At 45.4% G+C, this 16724-nt stretch overlaps 1 protein-coding gene across 2 annotated transcripts; it reads left to right on the forward strand.

Moving 5' to 3' along the window:
- The first annotated feature begins 920 nt into the window (after positions 1–920).
- Positions 921–15922, forward strand: ALAD (aminolevulinate dehydratase). Of its 2 annotated transcripts, XM_054998435.1 has the most exons (12): positions 921–1005; positions 4395–4544; positions 5250–5300; positions 8275–8371; positions 8785–8920; positions 9618–9701; positions 10777–10865; positions 11301–11356; positions 12167–12254; positions 13609–13695; positions 13840–13969; positions 14884–15922. In XM_054998435.1, exons 2-12 carry the CDS (start codon positions 4429–4431, stop codon positions 14949–14951), a joined length of 1002 nt encoding a protein of 333 aa, XP_054854410.1. In that variant the 5' UTR covers positions 921–1005; positions 4395–4428; the 3' UTR covers positions 14952–15922. The 2 variants fall into 2 exon arrangements, with proteins under 2 accessions (XP_054854410.1, XP_054854411.1); XM_054998436.1 differs by lacking the exon at positions 4395–4544 and having other exon boundaries at positions 949–1005.
- Positions 15923–16724: the final 802 nt, after the last annotated feature.

Consider the following 16724-nt stretch of genomic DNA (forward strand, 5'->3'; position numbering starts at 1 on the left):
CTGCAGTATGGAAGCTTTGTATCAACTTGACTAGAACATGATGCCAAGAACACAGATTTCTTAATTCCAGGGAGCTGGAGTTAGCATGCTGGGCCAGTGGTACTTACCAGACAATCGGGAGAAGGCCTCAGAAGTGCATCTAAAAAGTCAGGAAATATTGTTCTTTAAATTATGTATTATGTATTACATAATACATCCCTTGTCATGCAACTCAATATAGTGCACACTGGGAGATTCCCAAGAGTTCTTTGAGCTCAGATCTGCTTTGCTTTCAACAAGGCTGCCAGCTCACATGACTTACAAGTCCCAGTTTAAGAAGGGCAAGATTTCCACACCCTAGCCTATGTGCTGAACATCCAGAACAACTTTACTTAAAGAGGCACATGTCTTGTAGAAAACACAGGGTTTGTTTCTTATCATTCACACCATTGTTCCGCCTAGGAAGAAAGACTACCCTGCCTTGACATTTTTTTTTTGCCAAGAAAGATTTCGCAATAGTTTCCCATATTTTGATTTGCTCCCCAATAAGGACTGAAAGAATGACTCCAGTCTAAGCTCGTCGAAATGAACGGGCTTAGACTGGAATCACTCTTCTTAGGATTGTACTGTTCTTGGGCCACTGGTCTGATTCAGCAGAGAGCTCAGACATGAGATAAATGTGGCATTTTCCCCATCGTTGAATTAATGGCGAGAACCCTGACTCCCCAGGGAATTAAGGAGGAGGTCTGCTAGATCGGAGGGCGCTTTTTTGCAGTTGGAGCTGAGCCCCCACCGTCTCACAAGCCACTGCAATTTTCACGCGAGACTCAGCAGGCAGCGCCCGCGCTGGGCGCCGTGCACTAAGATAAGCAGAGCTTGTGCGCGGCCCGCCTGGCTCTTTAAGCGGGGCGGGGCGGGGCGCGGCCATGCAGATAAGCGGCGGGGGTTGCTGGGAAGGGAGCTGGCATTCCTTCCACGCGCGGACAGGCGTCTGTGCAGAAGGACAAGCAGTAGGTGAGCCGGCGGGTAAGTAGGTCGTCTTAAAGGCACCAATCCTGTGAGGCTGCGTTGAGGCTCCCAGGAAGACGGAGGATCAACTCCGGGTTGCCCCAGGGGGGAGGCTGGCGGGGCTTGTTTCGTCCCCGGGCATCTCCAGTTAAAAGGACCGGGCAGTGGACGATTTGAAAACTCTGAGACCTGGTAGAGCCTGCATAGACTATACTGACTTTGATAGACCTGTGGTCCGATTCAGTATAAGGTGGCTTTATGTGTTCGTGTGAACTACGTATGGCTCTTGTTCCGCCCCCGGAGGAGTGATCTTTGTCCTAAGCCCCCTCCAGCTCTGATTGGGAAATTCGTGGAGGTTTGGGCGGTGGAATCTGGTGGATTTGGGGTATGATGCCGTCGAGTCCATTCTCCAAAGCAACCATTTGCTCCAGGGGATCTGCTCTCTGTCGGCTGGAGATCAGGTGTAATTCCAGGGGATCTCCAGGCCGCACCTGGAGGTTGGTAAACCTTCGCCCCTTCTGTTTTGCAGCTGTCTGGTCAGTCCTTTGGGGGCGAGGGCCAAGGCGCTTCAACTTTCCCTTATATTTCATAATTCCTGTAGGATTTCACTGCGTGGGAAATGTTTTGCAATGCTTGCGGTGATCCCAGCTAACTAGGGATTAACGATTGGCTTATTGAGAGTAAAGTTGACGGGGTGGGCGGTGACTGTTCACGGGACCTCCTCCTAAGGGCTGAGGACCGGCGGCTTTGCGCTTCTCGAGCTCCCTTTCCCACCGGATGGCGCCTGTTTTGGGAATTCCACAATATCAAATTGTTATAAAGCAACGTGCAGCCGGACCCTGTGCACATTGACTTGGGAAGCAAGCCTCGTTGAAGTCCAGGTGCACGGTTGCGGCTTAAGGCTTGTGTTCATATGCTGGGTAATAACTGAGGACCCTACTAGCCCTCGGTCAGTTATCTTCTTTGTAGATACCGGTTAGCAAAGGGAGAGCTCGATTCCTCTTGGTTTGGGGGCCAGGACTACATGGACTCCTGCTTGGGGCTATTCATTGGGACTTACTCTCAGGAAAGTGTTTGCAGGCTTGCCCGGTTAGTTACTCAGCATTCTGTGTCTTCTTGTAATTGGAAGTATAAGCCATTGCACAAACCAGTTGTAGTTAAGTACACGATGTAGCCCCGGGGTGACAGGGTGGAGACACGAAAGTGGCATTTGATCTGTGATAAAATGTAGTTGCACAGGTGAGCCTTAGAACATAAGAGAAACCATGTTGGATCAGGCCAATGGCCCATCTAGTCCAACACTCTTGTGTCACACAGTAGCCAAAAAACCAGGTGTCGTCAGGAGGTCTGCCAGTGGGGAAGGGACACTCGAACCCCCAAACACACACTGATTGCCCCCCCCAAACACCAAGAATACAGAGCATCACTGCCCTAGACAGAGAGTTCCATCTATACCTTGTGGCTAATAGCCACTGATGGACCTCTGCTCCACTGAAGCCTTGTACTCTCCTTTCTCTTTCAAAATGTGTCAAAATGTGAATTGTAAATGCACTTTTAAATTTACGTGTGAATTGCTTACTTGTCATCTGTTTTTCTGAAGCTATAGAACTGTTCAATGCTGGATGGTAATAATTCTTGAAAACTTACTGACAATAGTGCCTAGTGTTCCACATATATTGTTGTAGCCCTTACCAGCAGCCTTGGAAAGTAGGCCAGGGATTACCCAGTGAAATTACTTAGCAGTAGATTTGGAACTGACCAAAAGAAATAAATCCATCCACACAGAATTTGCTGTTTAAAGGAATGAGACAAATTCATGGTGGACAAAATTTTCAGTGGGCTTGGAGCTGCAACAGCTAAATGCTTGAGGCAGCAAATGCCATTTGCATAGGATACCAAAAAAACCCTGGTGCTGTTGCCTTTGTGCCCTGTTTGTATGCTTCACCATAACATCTGGCAAGCTGCTGTGAGACCAACATGCCAGACTAAGTGGACTTTAGTTCTGATCTGGCAGGGCTCAGATGTTTATACAAGTTTTTTGCCGAACCTACAGCTCTCTTTGTTGCAAATACCACCTTCTCAGCCTGACCTTGAGAGCCCTGAGATCAACTGAACTGCCAGTTTGGTGTAGTGGTTAAGAATGGCAGGACTCTAATCTGGAGACCTGGGTTTGATTCCTCACTCCTCTCCTTGAAGCCAGCTGGGTGACCTTGGGTCAGTCACAGCTCTTCGGAGCTCTCTCAGCCCCACCCACCTCACAGGGTGATTGTCATGAGGATAATAATAATACACTTTGTAAACCGCTCTGAGTGGGTGTTAAGTTGTCCTGAAGGGGGGTGTATAAATTGAATGTTATTATTAAAACACTCCCCTGACTTTCTCTCTCTCATCACTCTTCATAATGTGTCGCTCTAAAATGTGCTGCCTCGTGTGTTGCTACAGGCTACCCTCTTACAAGTGTCTGTTTTTCTGCTGCTTGCAATGGTGGTTCTCTGTGAGTGCAAAGTAGGCTGTTTGACCCATTTGGTGCAAGCGGAAGCTGCTGTGGAGGACTTGGAGGAACAGGGGAATGGTTCTGAGTCACGTGCTGATTATTAATGTCTAAAATTAAATGTCAAGAGTCTTATTTTCTGGTCCCGGACTGTTCTTGTGCTTCAAAACTGATAAATTGGCTTTACTGTTACAGCCTAAAAGCCTTTATTATTTACGTATTTATGCCTACAGGTTCTCCCCAATGAGGCCCAAAACAGCTTACCTACATTGTTCTCTGCTTCTCCATTTTATTCTTTCAGCAACCCCCCCTGTAGAGTAGGCTAGGCTAATAATGAGTGAATGGCCCAAAATATATCTGTGGTGATAAACAGCTATCAGTTTGTGGTGGAGACTTGAAAGAGGGAAGGAGCAGAGTTTAAAATTCCAAAACGAGTGGTGCTAGGAAGCCTTCGTGCCTGATTCTTGCTGTGTACAGAGTAGACAAGGAGTTTAAGGCACTCTGCACACACACACACACACACTAAAAAACTTTCTCAGTACTTTGTGGTTTCGGTTGAGCCTGGGTTCTAGGATTAGGCCTTGCCTAAAATTAAGTCCTGCCTGTAGCAGATCTGTTAAGTGCAAGTTCCCCCAAATTCATCAGTTCTAAAGAAAGGCGGGTGGGAAGTAGCCAGGCACCCCTCCATCATGCCTGGATCCAACTCCACCTGAAAGCTGACTGCATGCCCGTACCAGCCTGCCCAGACAGTGTGCAGCTGTGATGAATACACTAGGTGTGTGTTCTCAGGGCAACAGTTTGGTCCGGGAAAGACTGGACAGTACCCTTTGAACTATGCACATAGTAGAAAATGAGTGTAAAGGAACATGTTCCACATTTAAAGCCCCTGTACTCAGTAGCTGTTTCTACATTTCAGAATTTCTTCACCTGAACTCTACTAGTAAGCTCTTATGATGCAGCTAGAATCTGTCTTGCACAGTGGCTATTTCCACCCCGTGCTTCGCTCATGGCAGACGTCAGCCACCGCTTTTGATGCCACCAATCTCATCTACCCCATCTTTGTTACGTGAGTCAGATGTACAAGTGATTTCACGGGAGGAGGACGATGTATATTGTTAACAAACTTAACACTTTGCAGACGTTAACCTTACAGCAATCCTTTGAAGGAGACCAGTATTATCCTCCCCATATGGTCGATAGGGGAGATTAGGGGGCCAGAGAGAGTGCCTGTGGCCATCAGGTGAACTCATGGTAGAGATGAATTCTAATAGGGGACTTTCTGATTAGCTACCACACAACAACAGTTCGATTAGAACTCTGATCTGGAGTTTTCTCCTTACCAAACCATATGGCTTCCTTGCAATTAGAGGAACTGAAATATGCAGCATCCCCATTTCAGGAGGGCAAAGCATCAGACCCCACTGAATTGTGAGTAGCATTGTTGTGACTCCTGGCTGCAGTCACTGGAGGGGTCAGCAGGAATCAATCAGACCAAAGGGAAACCTCTTGGTTCCATTTCCTTGAGACAGAAGCATTGTGACTAGAGAGCCTGTCCCATCCTGCTGGTGCAGCCATTTCCTGCGCTGCAAGATCTGGGTGGGTTGGCCACTGCTGTGTTGTATCAGATAACTGAAAAAGTACTTTCTCTGGCTGCACTGAAGGCTGCTGGCCTTTTCCGCTTCCCTGACTTGCTTTCAGCCTGAGCCAAGAGTACAGTCCGTGCCAAGCTCTTCTAAATCATTCATCTTTTTCTTCTATTTAACTCTTTCAGGGACAACCCTGATGCCGTGGAACCCATTCCCAGTCTGCCTGGCCAGGCCCGGTAAGTAACTCAAGGCCTCTTTTTGTGGGTGTGTGGCTTCCTGATAGATGTATCCCATGTGACTCCACTTGTTTTGGGGCTTCCTGCTTGCAGGAAGTTTTAGAGAGAGAAGGCTTGGAGAGGGTCATGAGGTCTGAGGACTTTTTTTGTCATGCCTGTTTGTTTACAAATGTACAAGTTGAACAGGGACAGTTGAAAGGCATCCAGGCCCACAAAACAGCAAAGTTATCATTTCTCTGAGCCTGATACAAACTTGAAACATGGGCCCTGCTCCTATCTCAGAATACAATCTCATGAGCAAGCTGTGAAAGAAAAAACATTTAATGTTTGAAGTATTCTAATTGGTGATAAGAATTGCAGTTTAGACCCCCCCCCTAGAGCCACAGGCTTGGGTATAGTGCTCCTGTCCCCACCCCAGGTTTGAGCTCTGAAAGCGCCACCTGGTTTTGGTCTCCAAGTAGGTATATCTAGTAGCCACCAGAAATCAAAAGCCATAGAACAAACATCTTTTAGCCATCTTGTATTTAGCTAATAATTTTCTCACTTTATGGCCATAGCAGTATGAAAGGAGGAAAGCACATCAGAGGGGTGAGCCATGTTGAAAATCCCCACCCCCAATGCCATCTCTATCCTTAGTTTGTTAAAGTAACATTGACACAGAAACTTCTCACATAATCTGTCCCTCCCATCTGATGTTCTCATTTCACACATTAATGGAAGGAATGTGAGATACAGCCAAAAAAAAAAAAAAAGCAATACCTAAGCCCCCCCCCCACCCCCCGTGTAACATGTCAATCAAGATGAAGTGGGCAAGGGGTGGGATTGGGGAGTATTGCTGGGGCAGGTTCTAGAACTATAGGGGAACAATTGCTGAATATGACCAAGGAAGTTGTTCAAGACACCTATGCAAACAGAAACAGGCTAACCCAGCCCCACAACTGGAAAAGCCACAAAGAGGCCTAGAATAAAACAACCTTGGAGAGGGGCATAAAACAATAGAGTTACATGTATAGATTAGAAGAGCCATCAAACTCCTACTAATGCATATAATGTACCAAGGCCCAGGTCTGGCAGGAATGTCTAACTTTATAGAAGCTGGCAATATTATAGATGTACTAGTGGAGGGCCAAAAGATATTCAGATGTGTGAGAAACCTGTGATCACTAATTCTACATAGACTGTGTTAACACAAAAAGTAGCAAGAAGGAACTAGCTGTTATATGTTTGAAGAATATGTTTCAAATATGGATAATCTTGTTTGGTGTATGAAATCATAGTTAGCCACAAATTTGAGTCTCTGAAAACAGCTACAGTTAAGAAAAGGTTCTGAAATCCTATAAATATGACAAGTTAAACTGATAGCAAGAGCTCCTTGCCTGTGACGTTCTTATTTTTGGGTAAGATACTTTTTGGATTCATGTAATTGCCCTCCTTAATGGTCGTTGTATTTGGTATAATGGATATGATTTTCTGTTGATCGAGTTGTTACTAAGAATACTAAGTAGGTACGCTGTAATAAAGGCTTTAAAAGGAAACAGACTCCGTAATTGTATTACTTGTGTACTACTATACCTAGTAATGAGCCAAAAACATTATTTGTGATGTATCTCTGGCCAGGAGTTAAATGATTTGCTATAGGAAAGCTAATTAGATGCTCAGGGCTTCTTAACTGGATGCCTGTATCTGAATCAAGTCTAACCAGAGTCATTCAGAACACATGCTGGATGAGAGGGAATGGGCACGACCCATTGGAGAGAGTATTGATTAGTGGGCCTGTCTTTCATTTGGATAGGGTATAGATCTGGTTCAGAATTTATTTCTGAAGTTAGGATGTAGTCAGGTTTCTTCCAGTGACAGGGAAGAAAGGCATGTGAAAATGTTCTTGCTTGCCTTTGCCCTGGACTTGCATGGGGTATAGTCTCTGGAGCTTGAAAGATAAAAGAATTCTTCAAGGGCAGAGCCAAAGAGGGCCCAGAGTTTGACTCTGCGTCTCTAAGATAAAGGCTCTTTTGTTGCTGGCTGCAAATTGTATTTAAGAGATAAAGTATATCCCAAGGATGCCCACCCATTCAGTGACAGATAAAATGAACTCTTCCCTAACTTGCACTGACTGTGTAGGCAGCTCAAAGCTTCTTGAAGTTAGACCTTGGGCTGTAAATGTTGGCCTGGAAGCTTTGGCAGTGCTGTTTCTCAGCAACAAGGATTTGGCCTGGGCTTGGACTAAAGGAAGACAAGATCTACGTATTATCATCATCTCTGTTGTCCACAGCCCAGCAGATGTTTGGACTTATTATTAATCCGTCAATATGCATGGTGTAAATACTTGGACTACTTTGTGTTTTATTCTGGTGGTTCATGACTGTAATAAACAATTCATTGGTGCGTTCATCAATATGAATGGTGCTTTACGGAATATTGTTTACTAAGTTTAATCCCCCGACAATCCTGAGAGGCGGGGCAGTGGTTTTCTGACTGTGCAGCGGGGAAATCTGGGATTGGTTGGAAGCTTCTCAGGGCCTCCTTAGGAAGAAAATAGAGGCTGGTGCTATGGCTTTTCCCCTGCAACAAGCAGTTACAGGAGGGTGAGTGAGTGAGTGAGTGAGTATATCCTAAGACATAAGTGTGTGGTGTGGCATTGAGACCCAGTACATCTGACCTGAATGTTGCCTGAACTGACCATCTGTCTTGAGAACATCCTGTCAGAATCATCTGCAAGGTAACTAACTCTTTGGCAGACGAGACCATGAAGGTACTTCTGAAGACGAAGGTTGAATTGAGGCTGTGAGTGGCCTTCCTAAGGTCATAAACTGAGGCAAATTGCTGCTTTTCCATCTTTTATCTGTAACTTGCTCCTTGTGCCTTAGTTTAACTGCTCAGGAAGCAGGAATCCTCCAGATCTAACTTTGTTCCTTTACTATATCTCTGCATGAGGAAGATCCTAATGTGTCGCATGCTTATCTGACCCTCTTCCCAGGTATGGAGTCAACAAGCTGGAGGAGATGCTGCACCCCCTGGTGGCCGATGGACTGAAGTGCATTCTGATATTTGGTGTCCCAACTAAAGCGACCAAGGTGCGAACAGGGGCGGCAGCGGTGATGGCAGTTGCAATATGAATCTGGGACCTTCTGTGTGCAAAGCCTGTGTTCTATAATAACAACAACAACATTTGATTTATATACCACCCTTCAGGACAACTTAACGCCCACTTAGAGCGGTTTACAAAGTATGCTATTATTATCTTCAAGACAGTCACCCTGTGAGGTGGGTGGGGCTGAGAGCGCTCTGGAAGAGATGTGGCTGACCCAAGGTCACCCAGCTGGCTTCAAGTGGAGGAACGGGGAATCAAACCCAGTTCTTCAGATTAGAGTCCCGCGCTTTTAACCACTACACCAAACTGGCTTTCCATTTGGCTGTTGCCCAGTTCGGCTAGCTAGGCTACATGGCATGCCCAGTTAGTTGTATTTTGCCCCCCCCTTCCCCCCAGGATGAACACGGCTCCACAGCCGATGCCAAGGACACACCGGCAATCCAAGCTATCAAGACAATCCGGTCGAAATTCCCAGAGCTGCTGATAGCCTGTGATGTCTGCTTGTGCCCATACACTTCTCATGGACATTGTGGTAAGTGCTATGGGACACTGGAGGTGGTGTCTGCCGTCTGTTTGTAGACACAAGGTACTGTTTGGATTGCATGTCTGTGAGGCTAGTTGAGGCCAGAGGGAGAAGAGGCTTCACATCCTTTGCCATTGTGTCTGGAGTCAGATTTCATTAAAAGTATGATCGATAATTTGCATTTGTTTTTAATTGCTGTAAATTTCTTTGAGAACAAATTTAGGTGGTTGTGGAGAAGCAAAGTAAAGATACAAATAATAATAAATGTAGTGGTTCTGCACCAAGAAAATTCTGCAATCAGTATACATTTTTTTTAATGGGACAACAAGGTGGGTGGCAAGGCAAATATTCCTTATTGCATACAACTAAAGATCTATGCAGAGAGCTCTTGTCCTCTGTTTTCTGGCTGTTGGAATACTGTTCAGGCTTTACCACCTCTTCGTCTCCCAAGTTTCTTTTTTCCACATTCATTTCAGTCTGATGGGCTAGAAACTGAGTTTTTGTTTTTAATGTAAGGTGAAAGTGTGATAACAGCCTGAGCTATTACTTATACAGTATAAGGTTTGACTAGTCCATGAGCTTGGTTCAAACAAGCCTAACTGAAGCACTGGGAAAGTGAGAGCAGGTGGAGAAATAGGGCTTCTTTCCATTGCTTCTGAGATTGGACATTGACAGTGGGCCCCCATGTTTTAACTTTGTCTTTCAGGCATCCTTCGGGAAGATGGCACCCTCCAGAATGAGGCCAGTTGCCAGAGACTGGCAGAGGTGGCACTGGCCTATGCTAAGGCAGGTGAGTGCTGAATCCATTCCATTTCAATTTATTATATATAGAAATGACGTCTTACATAGAGCTTGAAGGGATCCCCAAGGGTAATCTAGTCCAGCCCCCTGCACAATACAGGAGACTCCCATCTATCAATAAACATCATTTTTAAAAACCATTGGATCAGGCCAAACGAACATTGGCACAACATCCTGTTGTCAACAGTGGCTAACCAGATGCCCCAGAAGACCCACAAGCCTTGCCCTGTAGTTGGCACCCAAACAACTGGAATCCAGAGTTTATACTGCCTCTGAACATGGAGGATCCAGGGCCAGCCCACCCATTGAGGCCGGCCTGGCAGCCGTCTCAGGGTGCTAAGGCGCCGGAGGGGCGCTGGCCCGGGGGCAGGGGCACGCACCATGGAGCTGCTGCCGCCACCGCCACCAGCCAGGAGTGCGTGCTGGCGGTGGCAGCGTGGGGCAGCTGAGCGGGCAGCCTCCTGTTCAGTTGCTCTGCGGCCCAGGCACACCTGGCCCGCAGAGCAACTGAATAGGAGGGCTGGAAGGCCCCCCATGCGCGCACCAGCCCTGCGTGATGATGTCACACGCAGTGATGTCATCACGCAGTCTGGCGCTTGTGCACACGCACGCAGAGGCAGCCATTAAGCTGCCTCAGGTGCTGGCGACGCTGGAGCCGGCCCTGGGAGGCTCCATTTAGCCATTATGGCTAATAGCAATAGAATGATCTAATCCTGGATCCTGTGATAGTATGTTGCACAAGTTCATTACGTATTTCCTGAAGATGTACTTCTTAGTATCTGTCCTGACTTCGTTGCCCATCAACTTCATTGTGTGCTAGTCTTTGGGGAGGGAAAGAAGTTTCTCTCCATCCACTTTCTCTCCCACTACACATCATTTTATAAACCTCTGTAAGGAGGTTTATATTGATAAAAATAAACAAGCCATGAGTCATGCAAGTTGGCTTCCCACTCTCACAATTCAACACAGCATTTATAGTATACTGACTGCCGTCAAGGTGTTAATTGTCCAGTTGCAGGGTTACCTGGGGCCTCTCGTCTCCTTCATGTTTCTTATTCTTCCAGGATGCCACATTGTGGCCCCCTCAGATATGATGGACGGGCGCATCCACGCAATAAAGGAGGCCCTGATCTCCAACGACTTGGGCAACAAGGTGGGAGAAAAGGTCACAGAAGGAGATTGGAAGCTGCAATGCGAGTGCCCTCAGCTGTTTACCTGAGTCCAGATTTTATTTCTGGGCCGTGCCCGAGCCGCACAACATTTCTTTACACATGAGCATGAGTGCTTTTGACTTGCCACAACCGCAGAGTGTGATTTTTCTCTCATGCTATCCTGACCCAAGATACTGTTTCTTGTCTGCAAGTTATACTCTACAGTTAGGCCTAACCTTATCCAAAGCCTCTGTTGCACTGAGTCAATTTTCTCTTTCCTCAGTGTTGTGGCTGTTTGAGGGAGACACTGATGAGAGTCCCAGAGCATTATGAAACTCAAGACGTGCTGGTTGTGGTTTTCAAAAGCCTGCTGTGAGGGCCTGGTGGCAGGCAAACTGAGCCTTTGGCACAGCCTCATCTTTCTGTTGTGTCTGCAGGTTTCGGTGATGAGCTACAGTGCCAAGTTTGCTTCCTGCTTCTATGGCCCTTTTAGGTGAGACTGTGTTGGGCTTTAGAGTCCATTTCTGACTTCTGAAGAGGAGGGTTTCCATTTGGCTTAGCAAGCTGGGGGAATACTGTGAGGTTCTCTAAGCTGAGTGACAGATTCAAATGCGTATTTCCATTTTAGGCCTATTTCCCCCACGCCCCATTTCAAATTTTAGAAAGCTTCACAGGACAGGGAGCTTGTTTTTTACTCTACAAAGTGATATGAACATTAACATGGTGTAAATAAATAATGATGATAGTCAAACGTTTGCAGAGGTTGATGCTGGTGAAGAATACCCGTTAGAAGTTGCAATGAAGATTTTAGTTGAACAGTGTAAGGCCTTGCTTTGTGTGTGTGTTTTTAAAAAAACCAATAAAATGTTCAAAGCAGTTCACAGCGAAAGATGAAAACTGTTCATTAAGAAATAAATTTGAATTGCATCAGCAAATACATAAATCGAATTACAAATGACATGGAAATCTAATTCTACCGATATTAAAAAATAAGGAAAGATGAATGCACGTTCAAAGCTGCAGACTGTAAAAAAAAAAAATAATAACAATTTTGAGCTGAAGAAGTTAAACCACCTCAAGTGAGCAGGCTGTATTTGAAAGAATTTGTTTGTTTTTTAGCGTCAGCCGTCTTGGGATAATTGCCAGTGCAATACGAAATAGATCCCTCTGTCCTATTCCCACCCCCTTTTAAAAGGAAGGTCAAAGTTAAGCTGTTTTTCTAAAAGGCCTCTCTCTGTGGGACAGTGTGGGGAAATACCTTGTTCTAATCCTCCCTGATCCTCTTTTCCCCCTGCCTCTGTAGAGATGCAGCCTTATCCAAACCTGCCTTTGGAGATAGACGATGTTACCAGCTCCCTCCGGGGGCCCGAGGACTGGCTGTGCGAGCAGTGGTGAGTTGCCTCGTCCAGAGACCTAATGGGGGTCCATATTGCCAGGGTATTTCATTTGGCCCTGAAAGAGAGGCCTCAGCCTCCATCCCTGTTCTCTTCTCTTGAAACTTTAGCTGCTGCTGGTCTGGGTGCCAGATAAAAGCAGTCAGGTGGGAAGATTTTGATTCATTATTCTGAGGGGATCTTGGCCAGGGGAGGGGTTGAAAATATTCCACCCCAGCCTTCTTGCAACACAACTCGGAGTTCCTCTTAGTGGATTTACTTTGTTTGGGTTGGGGATTAAAGCTAAACTTCATGTTCAGGGGTCACCGTTAGAGATTGGGCTATTTTTATTTTATTTCTGTCCCTGTTTGAGAATGCACTACTCTAATGATGACCCAGCACTGAGGTGTAAAACAAGAATCAGGTCTTCACTAACTGTAAAATGGGAGCCCCTTAATCATAGAGTGCATCTGCTGCATGTTGCAAGGTCCCAAACGTAATCCCTGCTATTTCCAATTTAAAAAATTAGTCTTGGGGAAGGCACGCTGTTCAGAAATAACACCAAACCATACCTTGCTGGTGTGATCTGCTCTCATGTTCTCCCCTCCACCCCTGCCGCCCCTTTCTGTCTTCCTCCTTTTCTGTGGTTAAAGTTAGTATTTAGCACAAACCATCATTTGCCTTTTTATCTCAATTGCCAAAACCTAGCAATTTGTCCTCCTCTAAAAGACCACATTATACAGTTAGTCTGAAAGCCCCTGCCCTCCACTCCCATGAGAAAGATACACTCTTTTAGCATACAGATTTTTTTCTCTACCTGCTTACCAAGAGGTGATCTGTATTAACCATAGGTGACCAGTTAAAAGGCCATTCCCACATCTTACATTGATGAATAGAAATAATTACTTGAAAGAAGGTTTGTCTTATGATAAGAGTTTTCACTATAGCCTGGAGAATTTCCAAGGAGGCTGCAGTTTCTCAGGTGTAAGACAGCTTCTCATGTCCTTTTGCTGTTACCTGTTCATAAAAAAATATTACGGGGTACAAGGCACATCATCCAGCATTCTATTTGTGGACAATCATTACCCAAAGGAAGAGAGTGGGCGTGAGAAACCAAGTGTCTTGCCAAATTTGCCCTTTCAGAGTTTCTATCCCTAGCAAATAATCAGCAGAGGGGCAGGTTTGCTGAGCCAAGTTGGGTCATGTGTGCACGTATACATGAAAGAAGACCTGCAGGAACAAGGAAGCATCATTCTGCTTTGAGCTCTCTTCCTGTTAATGTCTATCTATTGTCCTGAGCAGCAGTCATCCTTGCTGTGCTTTATTTAACATCTTTCCTCTGTTTGTTGTCTGTTTTCCACCCTACCCCCAGGACCGGGATGTACGAGAAGGAGCAGATATGCTTATGGTAAAGCCAGGGATGCCCTATCTGGACCTTGTGCGGGAAGTCAAGGATAAAGTAAGTCCCCTGCTTCTCCTCCATAATAATGTGGGATGTCACTGACCGACTTTGCCTGCACCACTTCCCCATAATCCCTGGTGGGCTAAGGCATTCTGGTCTTTGCAAGATCTTGGTTAAACTGTGTGTGTGCTTGCTTTCCAGCATCCCACCCACCCACTGGCAGTTTACCATGTCTCAGGGGAGTTTGCCATGTTGTGGCATGGAGCACAAGCTGGAGCCTTTAACTTGAAGACTGCCGTTTTGGAGGCCATGACAGGGTTCAGACGAGCAGGTGAGAGAGGAAGGAAGATCAGAGGGGCCCGGAGGAAGCTGATATCAGAATGTTCTTGTCTGGGCGAGAGTGTCCACTGCCTCCTCGATTGTTGGCATCACAGATAATGGCACTGATCTTGAAGCACTCATTCTGGTGTGCCGATTTGTTTCGCACAGCAAAAGTCTTTATTGAACACCTACACAAAAACAGCTCCATAAGGTTAATAAAAAGACAGGCCTGCAGACCATTTCACAATTAAATGTGCACTATAAAGACCTAGGAGGAAGAAAGGGTCATGACTTAGTGGGAAAGTACATGTGTTGTATGCAGAAGATTCCATGTTCAGTCTCCAGCTAAAGGGTTCCAGGCAGCCAGTGTCAGCAAAGACCCTTCTCTCCCAGAGACCCCAGAGGGCCACTGTCAATCAGTGTCAACAATTAGATGAAACAATGGTTTGATTGGATGAAAGGCAATGCCGTGTGTTTAATTGAACAGTGGTGGTGGGGATGGGCTTTTAAAAATAGCCTAAGAAATTAAAGGGATACTTGAATTTTGCAACTAAAAATCAAGAAATTGAGAGGAGCACAAAAGATATTTAAGTGAGGGAATAATTTAAGTGAGGTAAATAAATGTTGAGACTTCAGGAGGCACCACAGAACATAAGCTCAGAATCCAGAAAGTTCCAGGTTCAATCCCTTGCAGTGACCCCTGTTTGTTACACTTTTATTTTGCCCTTCTTCCAGGGAGCTCAAAGCAACGTGTACAGATCTTTTATCCTCACAATGACTCAGTGAGGTAGGTTACACAGTGAGAGGCCAGGGAAATTCATGGCACAGTGTGGGCTCTCTTGTCTCAGTCCAGCTGTGTAACCACTACAGTGTATCTATAACCAGCTCAGGTCTGCAATAAATAGACTTTTTTTTAAATTCCAGGGGCTGATATCATCATTACATACTACGTGCCTCAGCTCCTGCAGTGGCTTAAAGAAGATCAGGCATGAAGTATGCATCTCACTCTTTCTCATAATGGGAGGACAAGAGCGAGCTTGGGAAGGGACTAGCAACCGTGTGGATTTTTAGGAGATCAAGCACAGCTTTCGTGCGTGAACAGTTGCAGCCTGCACACCCTCCTGCCTGAAATGTCTCTTAGAAATCATCATCATAATCTCTCTCGAAGTGTTATCCTGAGGCCTTTCCCCTCAGAGCTGGTGCTGCACCCTTCTTTCTTTTTTGAGCCAGGACAATTTCCACAAAATGTGTGTGTTTAAAAATGCCACTAGCAAGGAATGTTTTTCCTACTGCAAATACCTTTGTGGAGTCAGTGGTTGATAAACTGAAGTGTTTATATAGCAGAAGTAGATACTGGTAAAAGGTGCTACTCAACTGTGAAGGCCGGACTGAAGCCTTGTGGGAGTACGCCCAACCCCTTTCTCTGTAATTTCCAATTTTCGAATCTAAAGAGTACCAGAGTCTACTAAGGTGTCTACAAAAGAGGCAAAAAGCCCCCTAAACACACACCCCAAGTCACTCACTGATATACTCAAGGTAGCAATAAAGATAAACTCACCCTGTAAGTTAGGGATAGTGGTTATTTTAAGTATATAAGCTACATGGGTTCTAAAGTTGTTACTTCCCTGGTACGGCTTCTGTGTTCTTAAGCAGCAATATGACAGAAAGAAATTCAACTGTTGAGCTTCGTTTATTGAAATGAACTTTTTTGCGCACAACGGCTGCCCAAGGAATGAACTATGACTTCACCAGTTAATTGTTAATTTGTTAAAGTGGACTGCAAAGTGAGGTCATTCCTTGTCCAGATGAAGCCACTGTAGACAGGCAAATGGCCCATAACTAGGGTTGCCAATTGACCAGGAAAAAAAGTCTTGGTTTGTCCTTTAACAACAGTTTTAGAAGCAGGAGACTGCAAATAAAGCTTTTAATGATTTGGAAATAAATCTTACTACCTAATAAAGTCTATATGGTGAGTTGCTTTTAAAAGTATTGACAGAGGGGCTGGTTAAAAGGTTGGCAACCCTAGCAGCAGTTTACAGCTAAGTGTATTACATTTCTGAGTGCACAAGTGTTTGCCCTTCCTTGTGTGTGTTTTGACCACTAATGGACTAGACTCTCTCCACCCCCCATGCCATGCTGAGTTTCCTGGAGCAATGAGAATATCGCCTACATCTTCAAAAGAGCCAGCAGCCTGCCTTTCATTGGATCACATTAAATTAAGCTTTGTAGAGAAAGTATAAAAATACTGGTATTTTCTGGAAGTTGGGCCTGTTTGGTTTTTAAGAATTGTCTGCATATTTAGCATATAGCAGGAAGACTTTCAGGAGGGTATTGCTATGGAGATGGGCAGACAATGAACGAGGAAGGCTATGCTAGTAGTCATGGGGGAGAGAGGCAGGCGTGCATGAAGAACAGAAAGAAGAGGCTGTGTAAAACTCGGCTGTTTACAGAGGGTGCCTCCTGGCAGGATAGCCGACTCGTCTCCTGACGTGCTGTCTGTGATTTCATCAGATGGTGTCCATACACTTTCAAATCTATTTTCCGACTAGAAGTGTTGAAAAAGTAGGTCAGAAAAGGATTACTGACTATAGGTCCGTATAGTCTTTCACTGATCTTTTAGTCACGGCCTGTTCCTAGGGAATAAGAGTTCTTGCAAAGGAGCATAAGGATACTCACTGTTGTCCGGGCCTTATCCATTCTGCAATTGCCAGGGATCTATGCCAGTTAAATGTGTATTACGTTTCTGGCTGTTTATAGTGCTACAA

The sequence above is a fragment of the Eublepharis macularius genome, chromosome 14 (genome assembly GCF_028583425.1).
Source record: "Eublepharis macularius isolate TG4126 chromosome 14, MPM_Emac_v1.0, whole genome shotgun sequence".
In the NCBI taxonomy this organism is placed as follows: Eukaryota; Metazoa; Chordata; class Lepidosauria; order Squamata; family Eublepharidae; genus Eublepharis; species Eublepharis macularius.

Bases quoted from the DNA above. Each gene is read 5' to 3' on its own strand.
- ALAD (XM_054998435.1), top strand. From the start codon at position 4,429: ATGATGCAGCTAGAATCTGTCTTGCACAGTGGCTATTTCCACCCCGTG. The intron at 8,372-8,784 runs GTGCGAACAGGG...CCTTCCCCCCAG, and splicing joins TCCCAACTAAAGCGACCAAG to GATGAACACGGCTCCACAGC. The intron at 8,921-9,617 runs GTAAGTGCTATG...TTTGTCTTTCAG, and splicing joins CACTTCTCATGGACATTGTG to GCATCCTTCGGGAAGATGGC.